The 24,614-nt window shown below is 38.0% G+C and overlaps 7 protein-coding genes across 12 annotated transcripts; 4 read left to right on the top strand and 3 right to left on the bottom strand.

The window, feature by feature from the left end:
* Positions 1-272: 272 nt before the first annotated feature.
* On the bottom strand, positions 273-1,277 carry LOC136340211 (putative ATP synthase subunit f, mitochondrial). Its single transcript, XM_066284084.1, has 4 exons — positions 1,036-1,277; positions 708-806; positions 482-598; positions 273-422 (listed from the first exon to the last, which is right to left on the bottom strand). Exons 1-4 carry the CDS (start codon positions 1,115-1,117, stop codon positions 394-396), a joined length of 327 nt encoding a protein of 108 aa, XP_066140181.1. The 5' UTR covers positions 1,118-1,277; the 3' UTR covers positions 273-393.
* Positions 1,278-1,691: 414 nt separating this feature from the next.
* LOC136340210 (putative ATP synthase subunit f, mitochondrial) lies at positions 1,692-3,006 on the top strand. Its single transcript, XM_066284083.1, has 4 exons — positions 1,692-1,873; positions 2,334-2,432; positions 2,667-2,783; positions 2,843-3,006. Exons 1-4 carry the CDS (start codon positions 1,792-1,794, stop codon positions 2,869-2,871), a joined length of 327 nt encoding a protein of 108 aa, XP_066140180.1. The 5' UTR covers positions 1,692-1,791; the 3' UTR covers positions 2,872-3,006.
* On the bottom strand, positions 3,005-15,861 carry LOC136340206 (uncharacterized). 5 transcript variants are annotated; one of them, XM_066284074.1, is made up of 12 exons: positions 12,763-12,924; positions 12,567-12,631; positions 12,359-12,511; positions 8,816-9,271; positions 8,537-8,707; positions 8,319-8,445; positions 8,058-8,266; positions 7,875-8,006; positions 7,559-7,817; positions 7,476-7,496; positions 7,224-7,423; positions 3,005-6,036 (listed from the first exon to the last, which is right to left on the bottom strand). In XM_066284074.1, exons 4-12 carry the CDS (start codon positions 9,263-9,265, stop codon positions 5,893-5,895), a joined length of 1,713 nt encoding a protein of 570 aa, XP_066140171.1. In that variant the 5' UTR covers positions 9,266-9,271; positions 12,359-12,511; positions 12,567-12,631; positions 12,763-12,924; the 3' UTR covers positions 3,005-5,892. The 5 variants fall into 5 exon arrangements, with proteins under 5 accessions (XP_066140171.1, XP_066140170.1, XP_066140172.1 ...); XM_066284073.1 differs by lacking the exons at positions 12,567-12,631; positions 12,763-12,924 and adding an exon at positions 15,469-15,861; XM_066284075.1 differs by lacking the exons at positions 12,567-12,631; positions 12,763-12,924 and adding an exon at positions 14,115-14,233.
* Positions 9,491-12,575, top strand: LOC136340208 (leucine-rich repeat-containing protein 70-like). Its single transcript, XM_066284081.1, has 8 exons — positions 9,491-9,648; positions 10,410-10,591; positions 10,643-10,797; positions 10,853-11,076; positions 11,126-11,324; positions 11,376-11,545; positions 11,834-12,070; positions 12,120-12,575. Exons 1-8 carry the CDS (start codon positions 9,625-9,627, stop codon positions 12,330-12,332), a joined length of 1,404 nt encoding a protein of 467 aa, XP_066140178.1. The 5' UTR covers positions 9,491-9,624; the 3' UTR covers positions 12,333-12,575.
* Positions 15,862-15,896: 35 nt separating the features above from the next.
* Positions 15,897-20,599, top strand: LOC136340204 (thioredoxin domain-containing protein 11). Its single transcript, XM_066284071.1, has 12 exons — positions 15,897-16,928; positions 16,988-17,272; positions 17,334-17,478; positions 17,536-17,709; positions 17,767-17,967; positions 18,262-18,337; positions 18,392-18,679; positions 18,729-19,003; positions 19,054-19,287; positions 19,335-19,528; positions 19,584-19,713; positions 19,869-20,599. Exons 1-12 carry the CDS (start codon positions 16,708-16,710, stop codon positions 20,142-20,144), a joined length of 2,499 nt encoding a protein of 832 aa, XP_066140168.1. The 5' UTR covers positions 15,897-16,707; the 3' UTR covers positions 20,145-20,599.
* Positions 20,600-20,798: 199 nt separating this feature from the next.
* On the bottom strand, positions 20,799-23,141 carry LOC136340207 (uncharacterized). Of its 2 annotated transcripts, none has more exons than XM_066284079.1 (5): positions 22,729-23,141; positions 22,264-22,459; positions 22,008-22,204; positions 21,873-21,955; positions 20,799-21,821 (listed from the first exon to the last, which is right to left on the bottom strand). In XM_066284079.1, the coding sequence occupies exons 1-5, from the start codon at positions 22,885-22,887 to the stop codon at positions 20,978-20,980; spliced, it is 1,479 nt and encodes a 492-aa protein (XP_066140176.1). In that variant the 5' UTR covers positions 22,888-23,141; the 3' UTR covers positions 20,799-20,977. The 2 variants fall into 2 exon arrangements, with proteins under 2 accessions (XP_066140176.1, XP_066140177.1); XM_066284080.1 differs by having other exon boundaries at positions 22,029-22,204.
* A 121-nt stretch (positions 23,142-23,262) lies between these two features.
* Hap40 (Huntingtin-associated protein 40 kDa) lies at positions 23,263-24,602 on the top strand. Its single transcript, XM_066284082.1, has 5 exons — positions 23,263-23,467; positions 23,528-23,777; positions 23,826-24,042; positions 24,094-24,312; positions 24,366-24,602. Exons 1-5 carry the CDS (start codon positions 23,397-23,399, stop codon positions 24,530-24,532), a joined length of 924 nt encoding a protein of 307 aa, XP_066140179.1. The 5' UTR covers positions 23,263-23,396; the 3' UTR covers positions 24,533-24,602.
* Positions 24,603-24,614: the final 12 nt, after the last annotated feature.

Below are 24,614 nucleotides of genomic sequence, written 5' to 3'. Positions count from 1 at the left end.
GAATGCAGTAAATAGATTCGTCCAAAAACTATCAGAAGTTAAATACATCTCCTCGCAATTCTGCGTTCCTGACGTAAAATGTTAATTTTCTTATGCGAATGCAACAAATTGATTCGTCCAAAAACTATCAGAAGTTAAATAAATACACTTCCTCGCAGTTTTGCGTTCCTGATACGAAATGTTGCATTTTGAGTAAAATGTTTCAAATGTGGTGAATTATTTGAGATTTTAGGAACGATGATGATTCAAGAATTATCAGGAATTAAAAAAACTTTCTCGTAATTCTGCATTTCTAGTACCAAATGCATATAATTCAACAATAACTACAGGATAAAAAGCAAAATATTCACAATTACAGTAATTGCTACTATTGGACCTGCTTTGTTTCTTGGTTTAGTGGTATTTGTAGTTCTTGTGGCGAGCTATAAATGAAGATCGAAATTATGTGTTTCCAGGGCAATTAAATGTGTTTAGCACTTACAAACTTTCCCATAGTTGAGGAAGTAGAACACTCCCATGGAGCCGAAGACGACATGCAGAAATGGGGCGATGCCTGCGCGTTTTGGTAAGACGTACTTGTGTTGCCATCTCCAGAATGCTAGATTCAAAGATCCATAGATAAGTGCAGTATGAGTAGACACAATAAGAGACACTTTTTATTGATTTAGGAAGTTGCAAGTGTGAAATACATATTGACAATTCTTTACCTCTGCTGAAAGCACCAGCTATAGCTCTGGGGCTCTTGTTCCGCCGAGCCAACCAAGATCCCACTTCGCTCAACTTGACTTGTCCAAATGGAGTGTCGGCTGAAAATTTTCACGATTTAAATATTTGTTGAAAATGTTTAATATTTTATGAAATATCAGATCAAGCCTGTTGTGCTATTGATTTATCTGATGCACAATTCTAATACGGCCATGTTCTGGTTATGGGAGGGTAAAAAAGGGCTTCTAATTATAATTATAAAATTTTAAAAACTTTGATGGACATTATGTAAGGAGGTCCAATAGTACCCATTGTTCACCTTACACTTACGTTTGCCGTAAAATCGGGCAGGGTCGTATGGTCCATGGATTTTTGGGTTGTACTCTGCGGGATATTCACCAATTTGCACCATTTTCACCCCCTTTTACCGTCTTTATCTGAACAAAAAATTAAAGAACAACCCCACTGAACCAAAAACTGACATTGACAAGTAGCAAACAAATGATTTTCGGGTAAGTCAATTGTCGTTATGTGTTAATGGTCGGTGTTCTTCAACGAGCTTAAGAATTTTCTCTATAGTTTCCACAAAAGTTAACATCGGAATAGATAAGTCGGATGTTGGAAATCTTAAACGCTGGTTTATAAAACTTAATTGTCTTATAAATATGTCGTAATTGCGTAGGCTTTTTCGACTATTCTGCACTTCTTGCTCCGGAGCGCTCTTTATCGCAAATTTAACGGAACTGAATGCGTTTTGGAACGAGGGCAAAACGGTCCAAAGAGCTCGACGATCACGAACAAATCTGTTCAAAAGACAATTAAACTTAATAATATGGCACTTGAAATTAAATATTTGTGTTACTCCTGCAAAATAAGGAAAAAATCATTAGCTGCATGGGGAATGATTTTCAGAGTAGCTGCAAAATATGTGAATACGGCCCTGTTTCGCATTGACGTTAAAAACAATTGACTTGAGTCGAAATCTCTTCGCTAGCTGTCAATGTCAGCGAAAAAAGGAGTTTTGGATAGTTCGGAGTCGTTTCGTAATTTTCCTTTTAAATAGGAAACGACGGACAGGGGGCGAAAATGGTGGGATTCGGTCAATACCCCGCGGAATATGAACCAAAAATCCATGGACCTTATGATCCTGCTCGCTTTTATGGCAAACGTAAGCATAAGTTGGAACGTAAACGCTATGGACCTCCTTACATAATATTAAAAAAAATTAAAATTATTTAGTTTTGTAAATAAAGCCTTTCCTCTATTTTGTTCTGGAATAAAATTCTTGGTAGGGGTTTTTAGAGCGTTAATGCTAACCTAAAAAACTCTTAACTTGAAAAAGAAAATTTGGTTATTATTTAACACCAGACAACCCAAAGGTCAGTCGAAAACTGTGTTAAAAAAACACAAACCCATGAAATGTATTCAACAGCGCTATGCTCCTTTCCTCTACTTTTGTATTGAATCATATGAATTTGTATTGTAGTTACTTCTGTCTGGAACTGGCCCCTTTTCACCTACCAAACCGATATACATATATATATATATTGCTGTTTTTGCATTGAACAGAGCAATATCACAATAGGCTTAATCATTCAGTTAATAATTGAATTAATGGGAATTTTCAGCTGACACTCCATTTGGACAAGTCAAGTTGAGAGAAGTGGGGTCGTGGTTGGCTCGGCGGAACAAGAGCCCCCAAGCCATAGCTGGTGCTTTCAGCAGAGGTAAGACATTTCCTGTTTGTGCACCGATATCATTGAATTCACTACATGTTAGAATTCAGAATGGGTTCAGTTATTTTTTATGTGTCAATGTGGTCAAATTTAGGCCAAGATTCTGTAACTGGTTATATTCAATGCCAGTATTATATGGCTGTAAAATTGACGTAAAACATGGAAAGTAACAGTGCTACCTTACAATTTACTCATATGGACTTAATGTGGATTATATATTTTTAGCGTTCTGGAGGTGGCAACACAAGTACGTCTTACCAAAACGCGCAGGCATCGCCCCATTTCTGCATGTCGTCTTCGGCTCCATGGGAGTGTTCTACTTCCTCAACTATGGGAAAGTTTGTAAGTGCTAAACACATTTAATTGCCCTGGAAACACATAATTTCGATCTTCATTTATAGCTCGCCACAAGAACTACAAATACCACTAAACCAAGAAACAAAGCAAGCTCCAATAGTAACAATTACTGTAATTGTGAATACTTTCCTTTTTATCCTGTAGTTATTGTTGAGTTATATACGAGATTACCTTTTCGATTGGAGTAATAAATTCAAGCCTAAATGTTTGTTTGCAGCCATGTTTTATTTGTAAAAAATTAGCTGAAGATCTAATACAACAAAGACAATTTGAACGCTTAACATAGCAGGTATAAAAAAAAAACAGGAGATTCAAGATAAAATAGACCTAATAAACTTACGATAGAGTGCAAACTTAAGGGATTTGATTATGGAGGAATCTGTTTTTATGTGTATCACAAAAGCTTTTCCATATGATTTCAGAGTATCCTAATTAACGAGGAAATACTCTGATAACGCAACAAACACACTCACAGGGCGTTTTGCGTTATTTTAAAACAAACAAAATTCCATAACGTAACAAGCGTGAAACATGTTCATATAAATACAAAAAGCCTCTCGGTACTTCCCTTACTCGAAACATTTTAACAGAGTTCAGACCAAAACTTTGAGAGACGGAAACTTCGGCTTTAAGGAGCACAGCTGCCAACAAAATGTAAACTTACGTATTTACTAAGGCAAAAATGGTTTTTAGATTAACCCTATTCAATTACAATAAAAAAATTGTATAAAATACTGATACTTTTTAAAGGGCCTTGAAACGTCGGGATAAAAGGACCCGCAAATCGTTCCCATCCGCTATGAATAGGCCGCCGTGGCTAATAAGTTAAGTAGTCGAAAAAATTAAGTTAGATTTGCTTTTTACGTTAAAATAAAAATAAGGAATATCACTCACTGGTTAATACTACTGGGTACGCTAACGTTAATTATTTTTTGCCCTCACAATACTGGGTAAACGAATATTACTTTTCCGAATCAAAAATACGTGAACGTAAAATCCAATCAGGGCCTTAAATTTAAAAGACGAAAATTAAACACTGGCTGGGGCAAGAGTCGCTTACAAAAACACCTAAAACATCGTATAAAAGCGTTAAAACTCGCCGCTAAAACCCTAAGTAAAAAATCGATAAAAAAAACCTAAACATATTAATGTTAATTACTGGTATACAAATATTATTGCAAAAAATTGTATTTACAGCAAATTACGGTTAAAAAAAATCACACGCACTGGTAAAAAATTGCCAAAGGTTCTGCTGATTGTGAATGCCACCCACGAGACTCGAAATAGCATGATCTGTGAGAGCACACTTCCAAACCAACAATACCCTGCGGCTCTGAATTGCCCCACCTTCCCCGCCAAGTTCCTAACGAATTATTATTTTTTTAAAGTTGCTTACGTCACCGGTCGCACAAAATGGCCGATTTTTTCAAAAAGTCTTTCAAAACTGCATTGAAACTCCGTAGAAAATGCAACACAAGCTCAGTTAAATAGCACCCAAACAACGAAAGAACTTGTTCGTCGACAGGAAACGGGCTTATTTTCTATTTTGTGCTCACGGTCTTTGGTTGAAAAAAAGATGAATAAAAATAACCAAGAGTGTTTGCGAGCATCAAATTGAAAACAAACCAGTTTTTGCATTGTTTGCGTACTATTCAACCGAGTTTGTATTGCATTTTCCACGAAGTTTGAGTGTAGCTTTGAAAGACCTTCAATTTTTGAGGTGTCGCTTGGCCCAGATTTTAATTAAAAATTTTTTTTTTTTAAATCGTCCGTTTTGTACGACCGGTGACGTAAGCAACTTAAAAAAAATGAACAAACATCAAAAGAGTTTTTTGTCAAAAAGTTAACAGGGGAGGAGGGCAATTTAGAGCCGCACGGTACATTAATACAAGAGAGCATAAATAGAATAATTTAAATAAATAGAAGTAAAAAAATATCATACACAGAGTATCATCCGAAAGTGGTGTGTATTTTCGCTTTCAAAAGAGCTGCTTCAGTATCATAAAAACACATCCTAAAATGACTTTCGGGTTTTTGAAGTCGCACGTAGCCCCACTCGCGTCGCACACCATCAAAGGGGATGGGCAAAGTCATCTGTTGTGCTACAGAACTTCGGACCCCCTTCCGACCTCCTCTTTTCGCTTTACCACGTTAGCTTTACCATTTAACGATGGATTCTCGTACACCGTCTGTATACTGTATACGTACTAAACGTATACAGGGTGTCTCGGAGAGTCGAACGATTTGGTTTAATCGTTTCAATGTTTAGGCAGTCGATGTTTGTCACGGTTTCTAACGAAACCGCTGAGGATAACATCGGCGTTCCATCGTCTTTGGTAACGTCCACCGCAGGCGGGAACGATCGTCCGAAAGAAGCTCCCTTGGGCCGCGGCTTCAAAGCTCGGCAGTCATTTTAGTGTATACTTTGAAAGGCCGTGAAAGCCTTCGCGGTCTGATTAGAAAAACACATTCGCCTGACCGGAGGGGAAGAAAGAAATATGAAACAAACTTCGATACGACTACAATTAAACATACTACTGGCATGAACAAAGAGTTTGGCTATGTTTATCTACTATTTGGGAACAACTATATTGGTACAAAAACGTGTTTTCTTTTCTTGTTTGCTCGGGAATATCACATTTGAGAATAATAGATTTTTATCCATAGGACCAAAGCATCACGAAACCCGTAGAACAATATTTACGTCCTAATCAACAACAGTGTTAAAAAATATTGAGTATTCTTTTCTCTGTTTTTTTTTCATAAGTACAACAACATCCCTTTCTCAAAATATCTAGAGAGCGCAGAGGAGTATTTTCACTGTGGATCCTTATAATTACAATCAATTTCAAACTGGAGACGAAGAAAAAAAGGTTTTAACAACTATCACTGGGTACCAAGTAATTGCACTGTTTACGTACTCTACAACCTATACTTTAGGGGATTTTCTTTTGCGAAATCCTTGGAAGGTTCTTTTGCAGAATCACAATTACCGCTTTTTAGTTGATCGTTCGAAAAACGGTCTTTTTCTTTGCTTATTCGAATTTTCAATACATACTTTAGTTCCGTTGCAGAGGGATTTAGCGGGAGAAAATTAATGGGATTCCGTTTCGGCCAGCTGTGTGGCCACCAAATTCAGAGGCAGATCTGCTATACTTTCCTCATCAGATTCGACCTCGTGTGCGGACCCCCCTGGGGAGTCTTTGTTAGTCGGCAAGAAGGTGGGATGAGGCATTCCCTAGTGGGCAATATCATAGAAACCTTGTAAAAACCCCCTTGCAATCATAACTGCGGTCCGCTTTACGCAGATAAAATATCCGGGTAAACAAATGCATGTCACATTCACGTGATCCGCTCAAGACGAGAGCATCGAACAGGACCGTAGTCAGGCCACTATAGCACCGAAAAATGTTTTTAAACAAGCTTTTCTAATAAACTATGTTTCTCAACGGCTACTAAATCTAAAGTTTACCTCACCTAAGTAGAATTATCCACTAAATTGTTGTCCACCTTGTGATATTTGCAACAAACACTATATTCAAAATAAAACAAGTTCAACCCTGTAAAATGCCCTCTCACTTGTGGAATATCGGTGGTTCGCACGACACGACCGACCAATCAGCGTCGACCAACCTAGGGATCACGTGTTTGGTTTGTTTACATGGATATTTCGTCTTTGTAAGACGAAGCTTAAAGAGTGGTTAAATAAACTCAAATCAAAGTTACGAATGCGATAGAAAGCTTTAGAAAGAATAGATATACGGGGTTATTCACATTATACGGCCCGGAATGTTGTAGCCAATGTACGAGGCCTCCAAAAAGTATTACTTTCCGGCTGCATCGGGGATTACTATAGTTATTTTTCAAAATTATTTTCGTATTGTACACGGCGTCCCAAAAGCCTTACAAGCGTTAAATTATGTTTCTTTCATGGAATTTTCTGTATATTATTGCATTTTTTAATTCGACGCTCAGACTAAGTGCCTGTTTTAAGAAACCTTAGAATACCTTAGACTTATTGGAAAATGAAAAAATGCAACAATATACAGGGAGTTCCAGTAAAAAAACACAACTTGAATACTTTTAGAGGTTTTGGGGACACCCTGTATAATATGAAAATAATTTTAAAAAGTAACCATAATAGACCCCTCATATAGCTCAAAAATGTAACTTTCTGAAAGCCCCGTTTTTTGACCACATTATATAACGTGAATGACCCTGTACAGGTACATAATGTCGACATAATAATTGCTGGTCCGCCTCCATCGAGATTCGCACCAACGGGCGGTAAGGAATTTTTCTTTGGAAGTTTTTGGATGAAATTCGAGAAATATTTCAGCTCGACTCTCACGTATTATATTCTCACGCTCCGAAAGTGAACTCGTAAACTGTCCTCGAAAAAATCGCCCCGTTTTCGTAACTTACCGGCGGAATTTGCGGAAACAATCCTCCATGATTCGCCGTTCCCTGTCGAAGGGCCATCACCAAATGGGGCTGCAATTGGCGCCGCAAAGCGGACAACATGCTGTCTGTGTCCTCCTTCTCGGTGGCCAAGTTCGACACGTTGGCCCCCTGCCTCAATTCCATCGCCCTCGCTTCGGGGAAGATACGAGAATTTATCGAATCTAAAGGAAACGTTCAAAGACCGTTTCGTGCTCCGATAAAATTTTAACTCACCTTTATGGAAAGCTTCGTAATCTGAAACAAACAGGCGGGATTAACGACCAAATCTAATGAACCGAACACAACCAAAACCTTACCTAATTTCTTCTTTCCTTCAGCGCTGCTTCCTCTCGCCCCTCGCCCTTCCTGCCCTTTGGGGCGTCTTCGCCGGGTGTGTATGGTGTCCCTACGCATTGTCAAGGGCCTATCTATGCCGTGCAACTTAAAATAGAGTCCGCAAGCGTTGCAGACCATTTCTCCGCGCACGTTTCGTCTCCAGATCGTTGTGGTCTGCGTGCGGCAGTTTGTACAACAAATATCTACCCGTTTCGAAATGGCGGCCTGTTGCGATGGGTTCTGCTGGGCAAATCGATGCCGTGGAAAATTCAAAATAAATAAATCGAAGAGTATTACCGAAACTTTAAACTGTTTGCCGCTGATTGTGATCCAAGGGGCGCTGCCTGTGAAGTCGGGAAGGCTGTCGCTTCCCTCCTCAGTTTGTAGATTCCTTCCCTGCTCCGCGCCGTGGTCCTCGGACGAATCCATCTAAAGCAACGAAGATTACACCTAAAAAATTGCTTTCGACTCGGCACAAACCTCCTCGATATTGTTGGCTTTAGTCGGGTAGCTCTGTTTCCTCCTCCCGGAACTCCTTTCCTTCTCGGTAAACGCGGAGTTGTTAGGACTATTGGGAGGCGGTTTTCCTTGGTACAAAGCATAGTTCAGTACCTTGGGAGAACTCGGGGTGATGGTCATTCCCAGCTTCCTGCAGGTGATCAGTTTGCGCAGAAGCTGGGAGGCTTCTCCTGCAAAACTTCCAATATCTCCCTCTGTGATTTTAACGTTGCAGAAACGCACCTGATAAGGCGGGCATGGCGGAGTTGAACCCATTAGTACTATGGTAGAGATTGGGCCAGTCGACCATTCGGTCTGAAGGCGGAGGCGAGGCACTTGCAGTGGAGCTCGAATTCATGTCTTCGGTAGCCTGAATTCGAAACAAAATTGCGTTTTCACACACCAAACGCCAAGAACGCGAGCCTACACGTAAGCGTCTTTCGAAATCATGCACGTCTCACCTGTGACATATCGACCTCTAATCGATCCGGGTCAGTGCTAGAACTGGACTCCGATCGGGCATCCATATTTTCATCCTCCGAAATTTCCTGTTTTTTGTTAGTGGACAAGTCCGCAGGTTCAGGCTGATCTTCCTCGATGGACGCATAGGCAAAATCATGCCCCAACATGCCCTGGAAAAATTTACCGTCAAACCATGCCGTGGAATAAATCGGTGGAGTGCTGGCAGGTGAGGCCATCAATAATTTGGCCTCGAAGAAGGTGAGATAATAAAATCTTACTGGCATCATTGCAGGTCTACCAGCAATCTCCTCGCTCAACTTAGGGGGTGGTTCGGACACTATGACTTGCAACGGTAAGGGATGTTCATCAGGTACTTCTACCCTCGTTTCGCTGTGCAAATTCAACGGTTCTGGGGATTCGGTGCGTAGCTCTAAAGGTTCTTGCTTCTGGATAATGTTGCTGCAAATATTAGACAATTCTTCTAGGTTGCATTTGGGAGGTGCCTTTTGCAGGCACAATGGACCCGTTTGTAATACTGATGGGTGCCGAATGGGTTCTGGAGGGGAGGAGTTCCCAGTCTCCATTGAAGTCGTGGGTAATACTTGGTCGGGCTGATCTGATGGCTCAGGTTTCGACTCCAAGGAAATGAGCGACTGCTTGGCCTTTAACACAGAGTGGTCGAGCATTGAAGATGATATAGCGGCCAGAAGATCCTCGGAAATTCGCATGTTGTCCTGCAAAGTGGGACAGTAAGATTAATTGCAGACATCAAGCCTGTGCCTGCAAATTTCTGTAGAATGAACGATCCGATGCAGATTGATTCATACGTTTTGTGCAGGATTAACACAATTATATGGCTTGTTTGATTTGCGATCGTTCACTATCGTCAAGTGTCGACATTTATCTATAAGTAAAAATGTGGTGTTTGCTCGCTGTAATATCGCATTGATAAGTTATTAAATCCTCGCGATAGGAGCAGTAAAGTAAAAAGTTAGTCAGTTACTCAGGTGCAGCTTTCAATGTTACACAGCGACAGTTAAGTTATTATTATGTTGTAAACTTATACCGAAAAATTGAAGCAAAGGCTATGGAGCTCTTTAGAATTTTAGCTGTAAGTAGCTACCTGCATTGGATTCGATTTTATAGTGCATAGAGAGAATGAAGAGCCGAAGCATTGAGAGCGAATTAAGGTGTGTCAGTTGATGATGCAAAAACTCAGCTTTTAAATGCAAAATTTTTGTGTTTTAAGGTGAAACTTTGGGAGTATTTCACTCCCAAGAAACGATGCTTGAACGATGATGAACTCGTCGATAAATGTATTTTCCGAATTTACTTCATTCATATGAATCATAAGAAGATAGTGAGTGAGGTAGAAACGACCATCAAAATAAATAATAAATTTCTTAATGTAATTTTGGCTAAGCCGAATCTACCAACACCTATAACTGCACAAAAATACGAGACCATGTGGCACCGCTGCGTAATAGATATCGTATTGCAAAAAATAGGCAACCACTTAAGCAGCTGTATTAAAAGCAATGACGCGCTCGCAGCGCGGCGTTGTCGATGCCAGCGAAACTTCCGGTGAAAGGCAATTTTTCTATTGATTGTTCAAAGATAAGATGCACTTCTGCTGCCCATCAGGTGTAGTCGTGTAAATCCTTTTTAAGTGCAGAAAAACCGATATCCTGATAAGTTTATCGCGAGATTAACTTCTGTCGAAATTAACGACTAATGTAGACTCATCATCGGCTTGTTTCATCTGGTGAAACTACTGGCCGTAAATGATGTCATTTTGAAAACAGCACGATTTACCCGCTAAACTGGCTTCAAGGAATTTTACAAAACATTAACAACCCTCCACTTTTCCAGGTTTTATCAGCCTCCCTCTTAACAGCTCGAGCAGAAGAAACGTTTACCAACTCCGCCAATCTTTGCACCACATGCCATTGCACTCAAACAGAAGTGTTTTACTTAGAATGCCAAAACAGGGAGTTCAAACACACTATAGCCAATTGGCCAAACCACACCACTTCCTTAATTGCCAGCTTCAGGTAAAAGCAAATTTACTAAATTATTTAAAGGCTTGAACAAGAATCCTGCAGCTACAACAACATGACCCACTTAGAACAACTACCCGACAGCGATTTAGCCCAAAAAATAATCTTGTCTCACTGCGGTATCGAAACTATTGCCACTGGGGCTTTTGAGCCCGTGAAAAATCTTCTCTTCCTGGATCTGAGCTATAACCGACTGACTAGTGAGTGAAATTTATCAAGATTTAATCAAACCTGCAATCAACCGTTCGCTCTCAGCCGAAGAGCTTCCTCCTGAAACCTTCAAAGGTCCGTACAATCAGAGCGTGTATGAGCCCTTGGCCTTGGAAGACCTAAACTTGGCATACAACCAAATTCACAGTTTACCTCACAATCTCTTCGAACATGTGGCACAATTGAAGCAGCTAAACCTGGAGGGAAATGACTTTAAAGTGCTTGATCAGTCCACGCAATATGCTCTGTCCAGTCTCGCAGAACTAGAGGTAAAACGTCGCGCCCCTGGTGCTATTTTACTGAAGGTTGCAGTTGCAGGTGCTAAACTTGGGGAATAACGAACTCACAGAGTTAGTGGGAAACGCCATACGCAATCTACAAAAATTGAGGATTTTGGATTTATCCAGGAACAAGATAGACTTTATTCCGGAGACCTTAAGTCTATTGAACGGGTCCCTTGAGATCCTGTATTTGGATTACAATTTGATATTTGAGATAACGGACGAGTCGTTTTTGGGTAGTAACTTTTTTGCGCAATAAGCTTTTAATTGGCCGCACTATTCCTCAGGCGTCCAAGGCATAAGGATACTGTCCCTTACGAATTTACCAAGACTAGAGAACATAAACGCCAATTCGTTTAAACCGCTGCAAAGCTTATCAATTCTGTACTTGTCAGACAATCCTCTTTTGACTACCATTGACCGAGATTCATTTGCTGTTAACCAATCTTTGGAAAAGGTAAGGTATCTAGGGAGTCATAATGTACGTATTTTCGAAGGCAGTTCCTTAATTCAAGTCCATATTAGTAAAACACGGAATTTTCAACGGACTTCTGTGCAAGTCTAGAGGAGGAAAAACATTAAAATTAAATGCCAGATGGGGGTGATTGCCCTCGGAGTAGTTTACGTTTATCCTAGATTTCAACTTTTCTTCTTACTCTAATTTAATGAGCTCCCTCTCGAAATACACGAACCTTGACATCCCTTACACGAAATTGCTGTAATATTCTCAACGCCATAAATCTAGCTTTATATACACAACAACTCGCTCGTCGATCTACATTATAACCTGACCAACTGGAGCTCCTTGAAACTCTTGAACCTCAAAGGCAACGATCTCTATTGCGATTGCGACTTGTACAAGATATCGCAGGATTTGAAACCGGAAATAAAAGTCGACAAAGACGGACCGATTTGCATTAACCCAGTCAACGAGACCTCTATGATGATCTATGAGTTGACTGAAGAAACCTGCACGTTTAAGGTAATTGCCTTCGCCTTTCTGTCAAGGGTGAACCTAATTTAACTTTCAGAGGGAGAAAATATTTAGATTGTCTCATGTGATAGAGCATCATTTCCAAACCATGAAGGCGATTTTCGTGGTTGTTTTGCTAGTGGCTATATTGATGTTTTTCGTAGCGATTGTGGTAGCTTTCCTTCGATGGCGAAAACAACGAATGAACCAAAATTATCCATTTGTCACGCGAGTGTCGTACAACCCCATACGGGGGCCTAATGGTATTTGACTGTTTACTTGAGCAGAACCACTTGCCTCTTCGTTCCCTTGCAGCTGCTTGGTATATAATATAAAATTATTTAATACTTCTTCGGATTTGGTAGCTGTTTCCTTAAATTTCGTGAACGACTCTAGCTGCTCGGAGCATCGTAGACAGATGATTTTTGGAAGGAGATCTTCATGATTCGCCTGAAAAAAAAAACACACCATTATTTGTGTACTCGATTTACAATAAAACACGCACTAAAGCTCAGTTTTCAATCTTTGACTTCCTTCTGACCATAAAGGGAAGTCTCCGGTATTTGTCCTCTAAATCAAATCAAACAGGAGAAATCAAACATACCGCCGATGCATGGAAAGGAAAAGCGATATTTAAAAACGCATTTGCCAATATCATTATACTAATGCGTTGCCTGATTTAATTTGAGTGTCTGTATTACCTAATGTTAAGTAAAGTGATTGCAAGTTTGCAGAATCTGGTGCGTGGGAACCAAATCTCTAATGGGATGAAAATCGGTTTTGAATATAATGATTTGAAGACTGTGAGTGGGAACCTGCGGCTGCCTTCAATGGGTTTAGCAGACGCTTATGAGCGCAAGCCCGGTGGTCCTTACTTCTATAAGTAAGTAGAGACGATAATATAATTCCTGTCACTAAATCAAACGGAATAATGTAGTGATCTATGATCTAAACCTGCTGACAGCACAATGAGTCACATAATTTTCATGTAAAACGATTGATTATACTTACAAGAGTAATTCAAAAATGGGAGCCGCCTCGTTAAGATTCAGACTGACTGCCTTTGACTATCAGTATTAAGAATGGAAATCGTTGCCGATGATTGCTCGCTTTAGTCTATAGGTAACATTTTTTCCGCGCTCAAAGAAACCTCGATTCATTCAAAACAAAACTGTTTTACTAATAACATCAAAAAAATCCTTCAACCGCAAAATCTCCGTTTTGCACCGAACTAACTCGGTTTGGTCTCTGCGAGATCTGATGGTCAAAGATCAGGAACTAAAGGAGTTAAAAATAAACATACGTAACGTTTCTAATGATAAGTAAACGAGATAAAATCCAGTCCTACAGAATATGCAATCAATTTACGTTTATTTTTAGTGGATTATTCCTTCCCCGCTTTGAGACCTACCTACTCTACTTAACTCGGCGTAATGTTTGCTTATGCTTAAGAACATGGGGATTGCCAACCTATTTTGTCTTCCACCTCAAGAGTTTAAATAAACTGTGATGCAGTGTTAATGCTGGTGAAGACGGAACGAAGGAAAGTGTTGTATGTGTATTATGTATGTATACCGGGTGATATGGGAAGGTGCATCCACCGTGTTACCCCGTACAAGCGATGTTTTGCTAATTTAACACTTATCAATAAGCAATTCAAATATTCTGATTTTAAATGCGAACCGTCGGTTATTATGGCATTTTTGGCCGGAGTGCAAAATCTACCATTTCAATTATGTATGAGAGCTTACTGCCGAGATTAAAATGGTGACGCAGGGGGCATCTACTTATGTTGTTGGCGCATTTTTATATCATTTAATTCCACATGCTGTATACACCGCCGAAGACGTATTGGAACTAATGAGGTGGTCATCTTGGGGATAGGGTTGATATAGGAAATGCTGCACAGCTTGATAAACGTTTCAAAAAATGTAATCTATAAAGGAATTACTTCGAATCTTGAGTGAGCTTTAAGCCTTCCGGCTTAGAAGACTTTTCACCTCAATTTAAGCTCATCATGGCCTACGATATTGGAAGAACTTTATGCACTTACCAAGTAGCTAGTTTTACCTTTAGTGGCAATAACTATTTAGTAATATAAAATCTGAAGATACAAATTTAAAATTTTGACAATAAACAATAAAGTGAGGTTAAGTTAGTCGTCAACAACAAATGACGAATTCAAGATGGTTGCCAAGGGCTACTAGTAAATGTCAACATCAACAGAACTTTGGTTTAGGATTTGCTGTTGATCATATTAATTTGTTAAAACGCAAAAAAAAGACATTAACACCTCCAATATTGTTTGTAATTCATGATATTGACACTACGTATATAATAGATAAATGACTGATGAATGTGGATTGCAAATCGAACACCCTGTACCGTCATTTTGGGACATTCGAAAGGAATTTAATTTTATTAAATTTCAGAACTATTTGATTTTGCAGCTTTTGGTGTCAAAACGTGTGCAACTATTCAGGTTCTCAATGAGGCAATCAGGCCCACCTAAACGATCTGCCGAATGCGAAAAATCAGGGTGCCCCCCTCTGTTTCCACTCAATTGAATAAACCGTTTCAAGAATAAAATCCCCTAGTACCCCCGTAATAAACATGATTTGCAAATGCCTGATTAATTAATTAAAGCTGTATTGACGAGCTTCGAATTACCAAACGCACAGGTAACTATTACAAAGCCAGGTCAATTACCAGCGAAAATAACCGTCCCAGCAAATTAAACTAGATAGGTGTAGGTAAACTGGCATTTTTATTATTTAGCAACAGTCGAATTAAAGAAAACCGCTCCGCAACTTAACCGTGGCAGTGGCATTTCGTTATTATTATTATTATAACAAAACTGATAACAAAACCGGTCCTGGGAATAATAATTTTAATTCCAATCCAAAGCGGCAAGGAGCGAGAATCAGGCGAGAGGTGAGCGGAAGGCAGGCAGGCAGAACTCGCTGCTGCCACACAACACAAAGAACGGCCGTGTTATCATTTTAGAACCATCTTATCTCGTAATGTATCTTGCCAAACTTTCTATTTCCAGTATCTCAGTTGATTTATGTCAGGTGCGAGCCAAGAGAACGATTAACGTTTTTATCTGGGCGGCTGTAATCACGGATTACAATGCATCCGAGTGGGCCCACGCGAGGCAGATGTTTTAAAACAAAAAACCGAATTATTTATGTCATTAAAATCAGCTAAAAATAGTCGTCTGCCTTGCAGCTCGGATAACCCGTTGAACTGATTCAAAAACAAAAGACAGAAAACGGATATCGCGTTTGTTACGCTTTTATTTCCCATTCCCCTCGCTCCTCGCGGTCTCCTGCGTTTTAGGTTAAGATAAGAACTAAAAACGGAATCGTGACTTATCACACACGCAGCATGATTCATCTTCTTACCGAAATCGACAGGCAGTACAGAATTTTCCTGGGGAAGTCCTTCTCCTTATCGAAAACTGATAACGTGGGGCTCCTGTCGTCGTTATCGCCCGATAAGCACAATCTACACAACTGGTAAAACTTTGGCGGTACATTGAACATGATGTTTAAAACAAACGAAAAACAAAACAAACATGCACACGGGACATTTAATCGCGATTCCTATGTTTTCACAGCCTTCTTTATTGTTTAAACTCTAGACGTTATTGTTTTTCGATTGTTTACGAACGCGAAATCACTACAGTTCATTCATTTTTACGGCACGTCATCAGGCGTCACTATGCGAAAAATAAGGCACTGCCATTTCCATTTCCACGGCATTTGATTAACTTGATGATTAGAGACATAAAACACATATTAGAAATAACACTTTTCTGTAGTGGTGATACGTTTCTTGCCTCTTATCACGTTTGATCTCTTCGGCGCTAGGCGGCGCTATCTATAATAACAAACGGGACTTTCCTTAGGTCAATTATTACATTCGAAGTTAGCCTTAACCAAGGATTAAAGATATTTTCCTTTGTTTATTTCGTCGTAACAGCTCCAGTCTTTGATTCTCAATTAAGATTTTAGTGGACTGTACCAATTTTAATCGGCAGCCACCGACTAGTGCTGCAATTATCATAATAATAATAAAGATAACTGATAAAATATTTAACTTTAAACAGTGGCAAACATTGTCTTCAATAAAACGGCCTTTAAAACGTTTCGGGTATATCTGGTTGCCTACAAATGGATAACTAATTATCCATTTACGCATTTGCCAAATCTCCTAATTTTTACAAAAACTGCGTAGTTGCATTAGAAGTATTTTTAACTTCTATAGCAAAACAACGATCGTAAAAACAATTTTTTACCAGAATTCTTTGAAATTACACTTATTTTAGGGTTTTTTTCCTAAGATTAGATAAGAAATTTTTTTTTAGTAAAAAGTCCGGTCACAGAAACGAATCGGTCTTCTATTCCAATCCGGCATCGATGTAATTCGGGTATCATCCCCTGTATTCTGATTGGCTAGTATCAGACATCTCTTTAAATGACGTGTATATTTTCATTATCAGCTTTTTAGGTTAACTCGAAATTTTCATTACAAAAACGCAAAATTTCAACAAAAACCCCAATTTCGCGACCCCTTACGACGTCTAGTTTTTAAAGAAAAAATGTAAATCACCCCCACGAATCTGATGACTAAGACCGGGTATGCATCTGTTACACAAGTGCCTAGAAAAGGCCGGACTTACAAGAGCGAATCGTCTCCAATCTGGCGATAAGAATGAACAACTCCAGGAAAGAGTTGATAGCAATGAGAACCACACTTTAAAAGATCCTTTTACTGAAGTCATGTTGAGGGTTTTGAACTTAATTAGGGAGCTGGTGCTATTTTGCTTGATTTTAATGGCTTATTCAGCATTCACAAGCGAGTAAGTTTTGCCACTAATCTACCTTGAACTGCTGTTCAATGAGATGCTAAATATTACAGGACCCCCTGTAAAGTTACCAAACCTCCAGCAGCATATCCATTTTTTTCTCAAAATAATGTAGTTAAAGATTTTCATAGAGGCCAAATAATATCTGCTATAGAATATTCAAAATTTTCTGATATATCTTTTGTAATGTTTTATGCTCCATGGGATGCAGAAAGCCAGGCTGCCAGAAAAGAATTTCTGGCTGCTGCTAAGTATATGAAGGAATTTATAGTTTTTACTGCTGTAAATTGTTGGCAGCCTGGTAGTGAGTGCAGAAATCAATATAGTAAAGTTTATAGGTAAGAAAGCATTCATTGCATAAAAGTTTAATTGAACTGGTCATTTTACGTGTCATTATAGATGGCCAGTATTAATTGCCTATCCAACTTTTGGCAATGGCATTCAATACAATGGGCCTATCAGAGCCCCCCATATGATCAGTTTCCTAAATAAACTGATTCAGCCAGTTAAAAAAATGAATGAAAGTATTTTGAATTTTGAAGAGGTATAAGTAATGCATGAAGCAACAATATGCAACCCAATTGTCTTGTTTTAATTACAGGCATTTGTGGTTGCTGAACTGAATTCTTCTCCAAAAAATACTGAATATTCTGTATTTTATACTGTAGCCTTAAAATATTTAGAAGCAGACTACATGGGTAGGATTTCTTTTCATATTAAGCCTGTCAAACATACTCAAAACAAAATTTCTTTATATTTATGGAACCAAGTAAGGGTGAGTCTAATTAATTAAAATTCAAATTTCTATATTAAAAATTCACGTTTTTGCAAGGTTTTGGATATTGAACCAGGAGGTTGGAAGGTGGACACAATCCTTCATTGGATCATAAAAACAAGTGAATCACCCTCTTCATGGGCAGCCCCTTCAGGCACAAAAAGCCTCCTGCTTTCAGAGCATTTGCAGGCAGGACCAGCTTTAATTTTGTTCACTCCAAGAAATCCCTTGCATTCAAGTTATGATTATTATATCATGGTATGTTGATTACCACTTTAAGTACCATATTATGAATATACTGTTAAGCTTGGCAGGAGCTTAATCTTTCTGTTAAGTAACATGATAATATGTGCCTCTACAAAGGTGAAAAGCACTTAAATAATTTGGGTCTAAGGGCTGGCTTACAAGCTACATGTAAGGTTTCGTATTCAGTCTTGCATGTTCTTAGAAAACTGCCTGACAAATCTGGCGTAATCATGCAAGATTAATGACGACAAAACGTTACATGTAAATTAAGCTGAAGGGCAATAAATTGAGAAGGAATATTTGTAGTTGCAAGAGTTGGCTCAAGAGTACAAAAACTGTGATAATTGGGGGCTCAGCTTTGATATGAAATCCAAGAGAATGCGTAAGAAACTTACACTATAGAACAATATAGAATTCAAAAAATAATATTCTGCAGGTAATGCATTGGGACATAAACATTTAACGAGGTCATGCGTAGCTAAATCCAGTAATCCTAGAATTAAAAAAGTCTCAATAACTACCACCACTTCTTTCCTAAATCACACCCGCAAAATCTTAAATCGGGAAACTGAATTTGATTGCGATTCATTAAGCGTTTGCACTTCTATTCAAAAACTCAAAATTGGAAAATGCCTAAGATCACAACCGCATATTGAGGGCAGGCTTCTGACTGCTAGAGTTGAGAAAAACGAAGAGTTTTACCCCACTTCAATGTTGCGCCAAGGTAAGTTAGAATGTATTAAAACTTAAAATTTTATTTATTTTTTCTTTAGACTACAGATCAATGCAAAACCTTAGGAAAGTAAAAGAGAAGGAGCGATGCAGGATGTTCGAAGCGGCAGAGAAATTAAAACCGGCGGGTTTCATCTTGAACGATTATGTGGATGATGAGAATTTGGATTTTTCCACTATTAATTGTTTGAGTGCTAACCACAGTCTCACGTTTGTTGCCATGGATAGTCTAGTGTATGGCATCTTTGCCGAAAGATTGGGAGTGGACTTATCCAAGAGGAGGGATATGAGTGCCGTGGTGATTTTAAATGAGAAGGTAAACTTTCTCCAAAAATTGCTTACTTCTCTCGGAAGTCCCCAATTTAGATGGAAAGCCACTACATAATGCAAGAACCAATAACCAGCAAGAATCTTCGAAGGTTCATACACAGCTTCTCTAATGGCACTCTAGCCAGATCTAAACAATCAGCTTTAAATGTGCCCTCCACAAATAGCCTTAAATATACTTTCATGAAAAGTAACTTTAATAAAACCGCCCTAATAGTCATAAAGGAACTGAACAGTGAGAATTTCCTTGAGAATGTATTGTGCCCCAAAAAGGTGATATATTTAAAGCACTCGTCTAAATATTAAAGGTAATTTTTTAGGCTGTGTTAGTAATGTATTACTCAAAGCAATGTTCCCACTGCAATGGAATCTCTTATGCATTTTTGACTGTAGCGCGAAAGTTGGATTTTGTGCAGAACCTCCAGTTTGCTAGAATTGATGGGGAGGTAAATATCCTTCCGTGGGAGTACACCATGGACGAGTTTCCTACCATTTTGTTTTTGCCTGCTGATAAGTAAATTTCCATGAAATGGTGCATCAAACTCCTCTAAGATCTGTTACTTTTTAAGGAAAGAAGAAAGCAGAGCTTTTCCCTCAAATATTCCCATCAATGTTCCAAATTTACTAGGATTTATTTTAGCTAACGTAGACATGCCTACGAAATTGCATATAATGTACTCGGTGTGTTTACATACTCAGGTATGCATAACATGAAATGGGCGTAGAGTAAACCTCGTACGCAGCTTCTGATGGTGACGTCAAAATTGCGTGACATTGACATATTTTTAAACTTAAATACGCATTGTTTTGACGTCATTTTTCTATAGACTACGTTCCACAATTTTGATATTTAGGTCGAAAAACAAAAGTCGGATTGTCTAGCCACTCTCCGCAACGAAACTCTATACCTAATCGAAAAATCTTTGAAAGATTGGCGGAAATCGAATAACCGCCACCGACAAGTGGTCCTGCACAACCTAAAACAACTCAGGCAACTCCACTTTCTCTTCAGTCATTCCCCGGATGAGCACTCCCTCATCGAGAGTTATTTAAAAAAACTTAATGTGCATCTTGCAAGAGATTATTTGGGAAATTCGTCGAAGAAAGCAGTGGTAAAAGAGGAGTTATGATTGTTATTTATTTTTGTTTGTTTGACTGGTTCGGTTTTGTTCTTAAGAGGGGGATGATCTTTAGCTTAAACAGCTTAGTAATACTTTTGCTTTTTGACGTGGAACTAACTACTACGAACGCCAACTGAAAGTGTCCTTATAAATTAGAGGAAAATTGTGTTCCTCACGTGTGTTGTGGGTCTGTTATGGCCGTTACGCAGTTCAAGTCATAACTCAACTAGTTACTTCTTTATTTCGGTTTAAAATCATGCAAGAAGTTTTTTTGTTAACACTATTCTTTTACCACTTCTTCAGTTAAAAGCACTATTCTTTTACCACATAAATCTGTGATAAACTAAGTAGTAATAGAGAGAGATTGTTAATTACTTTAATTTCTACGTAGTTTGATATCCTAGGTGGAAGCTGCAAATTTGTAAATATAGGTTTGGTAATAAATCATATATTTGTTTAGTAAATTATCCCTTGTTATGTTTTAACCGTCCGCCTCACACAATTCCCCTGAAAACTATAGTTTGATGTTAGAGTTAATAGCATATTAATACGAAATGATTTTAATTCGTGATAGTCGGGCGATTTTGTTTTAATTGAACGTTCTTGTTGCGACGTTTTATTCCATAGAGCTTGTGAGTTTTCCAATACAAAAACCAACAATAATTTCTGTTCAATATAAAATGCACAATATATTAATAATTACAAGTAAATATCATAAAATGCAATATATAAAAACAATTTTAAAGCAAAACCTTTGCTTGTCAATTAAAATTCAATAAGTGCAATAAAAAAAATCTGTATAAAATAGTTATTCATTAAAAAGAACTCTGCTTAATTATTACCTACTTAGCTCCAACATTATCACCTTTCACCAACTCCATAACTTTAGCAATTAAAGTGTCAACATCGGAAGTTGAAGTAGACGCATAATTGTTGTTTTCCAAGTTCGCCTGGTCCTTCTCATTTAGGCTGCAAATTCCCTTCAAAAAATTGTCGCTTTCGTTTGGTTCTTCTTGGCTACCGAAAATATTTAGCTCGTCAAATTCCGAACTTGTTTTACATTTATCATTGCCCAAAATCTGGTTTATAAACTGATTAGAGGTTTGGGTTAATCGCAAGAGGTTTTGAGATGAATTGGGAGCAGCTACATTTTTTAGGAAAATATCAGATTCATCATCTTCTATTTCTTTATCTACCTGCATCTTTGCTGTGAATGTCTTGGCACTGATTAATGAAATAAGTATTTGTTCTTCACTGGATCTGTTTCCCTGACCAATGGTTTCAGCTGGAATGTTTTCAGGTTTACATATTATGATGCCACTAGAATTAGCAGAGCTACTCTCAATATCTGAAGGTTTCAAACCTTCAATTTTTTTCGCTTTTTTAATCGCAGTACCCTTTTTCTTTGTGGTATTATTGTAAACTCTTATAGTCCCATTTGGTAATTTTTCACTTTTTGTGTCTTTACACAACCCAACCTGCTTCCTCTTCCTTCTTTTCCTTTTTTCTTCATTTAACAAAAAGTGGTTTAAATTATGATTTTTGGCCCACTCCCTTAAAGTGATACTAAGGTTTCCTTTTTCCTCTAAAGAAGGTTTAATAAAAGAGTTGCAAAAGCTCCAAGTGAGCCGGAACCACCATTCCTTGTAGTTGTCCCTAAATTGGGCGAAATTGTCGTTATCTATCCTGCAAAGGCAGTTCTTTTCTGGTGTTTGGAATTTAGTATAAGAACCTTACTGGTAGAAATCCGCAATTTTACCTACACAGCCTGGATTAGACCAGTTTAGGATTGACCACTGGAGTTTTTGGTTTGGTTCTGTCTGTAATTAAATTGTGACAATATGCAAGTAACATTTCATATTAAAAATTTACATAGAAATTCTGATAAGTTACCCCAACATTGAAACTTCCTTGTAATTTTCTTAAAGCCTTCTTCTTCACTACTTCATCACAATTATCAACAATTATGGAGAAAAAATTTAAATCTGTTAAAGATTGAACAAGTTTTAAATTGGAGAAAGTCAATAACAATACTGCTCCATTATCTCTGTTGGTGTGTTGTTGAATAGCTAAATAATTTAAAACCATAATAAATAAACATCAACACAAAGGCACAATGGGTACATACTTTTTTCAGTTAACACACAAACTTTGAAGATTTCAGACTGACTGAAATAGTGGTGCCATTTGACAACTGAATTATCTGGACATACGACAATAACATTAAAATGCTCCTGTGTGGCCTTACAAAGCACTCTTAGGAAAGCACTTACTTGCAGTTGTGGGTTGAAATCTGGTTCAACATTTAAAATTACGCCTTGCAACTGAAATGGGGAATGATAACCATTCATCTTAAATACAAAATTCACAGGTTTATGTGTGATATATAGATAGACAATCCTATTTTGCTATGATAAAAATTTCATTTATTGATCAAAATATTATGAGATGTGTAAGCAAGTGCTTTTGTGAGGCCAAAGAGATTTGTCTGCTTGACCTGCATATTCTCCAAAAATAGTTGTCCATGTCATAAAATACTTGCTAGTGTAATAACAAATAATCACAAATAGAGTGATTTCTTACCAGTACCAACCTGTTTCCTATAACTTTTATAAAGGAAATCTATAACTAACAAGTCCTGTTTCTCGCAAAGTTGCAAGATATCTTCAGGTATGACTGTGGTAGCTTTATCTCCCTTATAAGACAACACTAAAGGTTTTCTCAAAGCGGAAGGTTGTATCAGGTACTCCATAATATATTTATCTTAAAAACCCTTCAACTATTGATCATTATATCTCGTTAAAACGTATAAAGTCATCGCTAAAATGTACAAGAGTTCCATGTATAAAATCGCAATAAATACCGAAAATGTGGTTTTGCCAAAATTAGGATCAAACAGATTTTCGAGCAACTCGAGATATAATTCGTTCATGGTGTAGAGTTTTGTACCATTTTTTAATGGATAATTGAAAAGTTTTGATTATTAAAATAAAAATTAGAAAATAATAAACAGTACAATATTTGACATTGACATTGACAATTTACATTTGGTTCAATCAACTTTCTGGTCAGTTCAGCTTTTAACCAATGGAAATCGTCAGCCAGTCGATGATGTCACAGAGAGTTTCAATCATAAACAAATCGCTGTCACTAGAACAGCTGATAATTATTGATTTCTTGTTAATTTTCAAATTTGAATTTAATAACAAATTTTTCCATTGATGCCGCATTCTGAATTTTCGTTCTTAAAACTAAATCACAATGGCAAGCAGTGAGACTTCAGGCTATTCCATATTAGACCAGTACAGAACCATATCGGGGAAGCTAAAGAAGTACCCAAAAACTCCGATATTAACCCTTCAAAACCCAGCTCATAATTCTCTCTATTCTAGACGTTTCCTACGCAAACCTAACGAAACCGAAGCTGCGAAGGCCTTTGCCGACTTGGGTCATCAATGCCAGTCCCAAGATTTGCTTCATTATGCTGCTATAAGTTGGATAGCCGCTGCTCGATGCGAGGGAATGCTGGGCAATAACGTTAATGAAACCTCTTACCTCGTGAAGGCCGCGAGGCAGTTTTTAAAAGCTGAAGAAGATGAGGTTTATATTGACTGTCCGAGCGTCCCTACTGAGTATTTGCAGGTAGAAATTGACGGTTTTGTTTAAATAATTTGAACTCTATGTATATAGGCCAGTTTTGCTTGTTATGGACATGCTTCTTCAAGATTTACAGAAGATAGTGTATTGCCTTTAAGTTTGAACCTTGAGTTAACAGATTTTTTGCAAAAAATTGGCCGAAATGAGTTTGTTCGAGTGCATTTGGATAATGCAGTTGACTTGTCAAATGGGAGACCTGAAAGCCAGTTATACTGTCTTGAAAAGTTAGGAGAGCATCTAGTTTCAATGGGTAATATATGTATTTTTTTAGAATTTACAGAAAATAATAGTTTCTTTATAGGTGATTATGTCACTGCCCTTCAAACTTACCAGAGTATGGCAAAAATGCTGGACAATAGATTAAAGAGTGGGCACCAATGTAGTGTTCTCTTAAATTGTGAAATTAATTCAATATTTTTGTTGCTGATACTAAAGCCAAGCCCACAAAATATTTCCCCAGATTATGCAAGACTTCTGGAGAAATATACTTGGGGGAATAAAAGTGATCCCAGTTTACAGGGTAAGTTACCACCATTAACTAATTTTCTTATCTAATTAAACCATTATTTTTAGCATGTAAAATGTCTGAGAAATTATTTATCCTCATGCAGTCATTAGTCACTATTTGCCAATCAGTGCATACCAGCAGCTTGGCAGACCTGGAGTCTGATTTCTGGTCTTTCTTAAATGCATTCCAGAAAGATCTTTTGAGAACATTACTGAAGGTCTATACTCTCTAAGTCGATACACAATAAGTTGTTTTTGTTGTATATTTTAATGCAAAATGAGAATAAAGATAATTCGCTTTAAGCAGTGGTGTTA

This window comes from Euwallacea fornicatus, chromosome 7, assembly GCF_040115645.1.
Source record: "Euwallacea fornicatus isolate EFF26 chromosome 7, ASM4011564v1, whole genome shotgun sequence".
Taxonomy (NCBI): Eukaryota; Metazoa; Arthropoda; class Insecta; order Coleoptera; family Curculionidae; genus Euwallacea; species Euwallacea fornicatus.
The sequence above is the reverse complement of the archived record's forward strand: the minus strand, read 5'-3'. Positions and strand labels throughout refer to the sequence as shown.

Coding starts and splice junctions, on each gene's coding strand:
- LOC136340211 (XM_066284084.1), bottom strand. CDS start 1,117: ATGGTGCAAATTGGTGAATATCCCGCAGAGTACAACCCAAAAATCCAT. Junction 599..707: donor AGCTGGTGCTTTCAGCAGAG/GTAAAGAATTGT, acceptor CTTTGAATCTAG/CATTCTGGAGATGGCAACAC. Junction 423..481: donor CCTCAACTATGGGAAAGTTT/GTAAGTGCTAAA, acceptor CTTCATTTATAG/CTCGCCACAAGAACTACAAA.
- LOC136340210 (XM_066284083.1), top strand. CDS start 1,792: ATGGTGGGATTCGGTCAATACCCCGCGGAATATGAACCAAAAATCCAT. Junction 2,433..2,666: donor AGCTGGTGCTTTCAGCAGAG/GTAAGACATTTC, acceptor ATATATTTTTAG/CGTTCTGGAGGTGGCAACAC. Junction 2,784..2,842: donor CCTCAACTATGGGAAAGTTT/GTAAGTGCTAAA, acceptor CTTCATTTATAG/CTCGCCACAAGAACTACAAA.
- LOC136340208 (XM_066284081.1), top strand. CDS start 9,625: ATGGAGCTCTTTAGAATTTTAGCT. Junction 10,798..10,852: donor GAGCTATAACCGACTGACTA/GTGAGTGAAATT, acceptor GTTCGCTCTCAG/CCGAAGAGCTTCCTCCTGAA. Junction 11,325..11,375: donor AACGGACGAGTCGTTTTTGG/GTAGTAACTTTT, acceptor ACTATTCCTCAG/GCGTCCAAGGCATAAGGATA.
- LOC136340206 (XM_066284073.1), bottom strand. CDS start 15,609: ATGTTCAATGTACCGCCAAAGTTTTACCAGTTGTGTAGATTGTGCTTA. Junction 12,512..15,468: donor TGTACTGCCTGTCGATTTCG/GTAAGAAGATGA, acceptor TTTTTTTTTCAG/GCGAATCATGAAGATCTCCT. Junction 7,497..7,558: donor TGAAGGAAAGAAGAAATTAG/GTAAGGTTTTGG, acceptor TGTTTGTTTCAG/ATTACGAAGCTTTCCATAAA.
- LOC136340204 (XM_066284071.1), top strand. CDS start 16,708: ATGCATCTGTTACACAAGTGCCTAGAAAAGGCCGGACTTACAAGAGCG. Junction 17,479..17,535: donor GTATTTTGAATTTTGAAGAG/GTATAAGTAATG, acceptor TTTTAATTACAG/GCATTTGTGGTTGCTGAACT. Junction 18,680..18,728: donor CACTTCAATGTTGCGCCAAG/GTAAGTTAGAAT, acceptor TTTTTTCTTTAG/ACTACAGATCAATGCAAAAC.
- LOC136340207 (XM_066284079.1), bottom strand. CDS start 22,887: ATGGAGTACCTGATACAACCTTCCGCTTTGAGAAAACCTTTAGTGTTG. Junction 22,205..22,263: donor TTGTGTGTTAACTGAAAAAA/GTATGTACCCAT, acceptor TAAATTATTTAG/CTATTCAACAACACACCAAC. Junction 21,822..21,872: donor AAAATTGCGGATTTCTACCA/GTAAGGTTCTTA, acceptor CTGCCTTTGCAG/GATAGATAACGACAATTTCG.
- Hap40 (XM_066284082.1), top strand. CDS start 23,397: ATGGCAAGCAGTGAGACTTCAGGCTATTCCATATTAGACCAGTACAGA. Junction 24,043..24,093: donor AGAGCATCTAGTTTCAATGG/GTAATATATGTA, acceptor GTTTCTTTATAG/GTGATTATGTCACTGCCCTT. Junction 24,313..24,365: donor AAGTGATCCCAGTTTACAGG/GTAAGTTACCAC, acceptor CATTATTTTTAG/CATGTAAAATGTCTGAGAAA.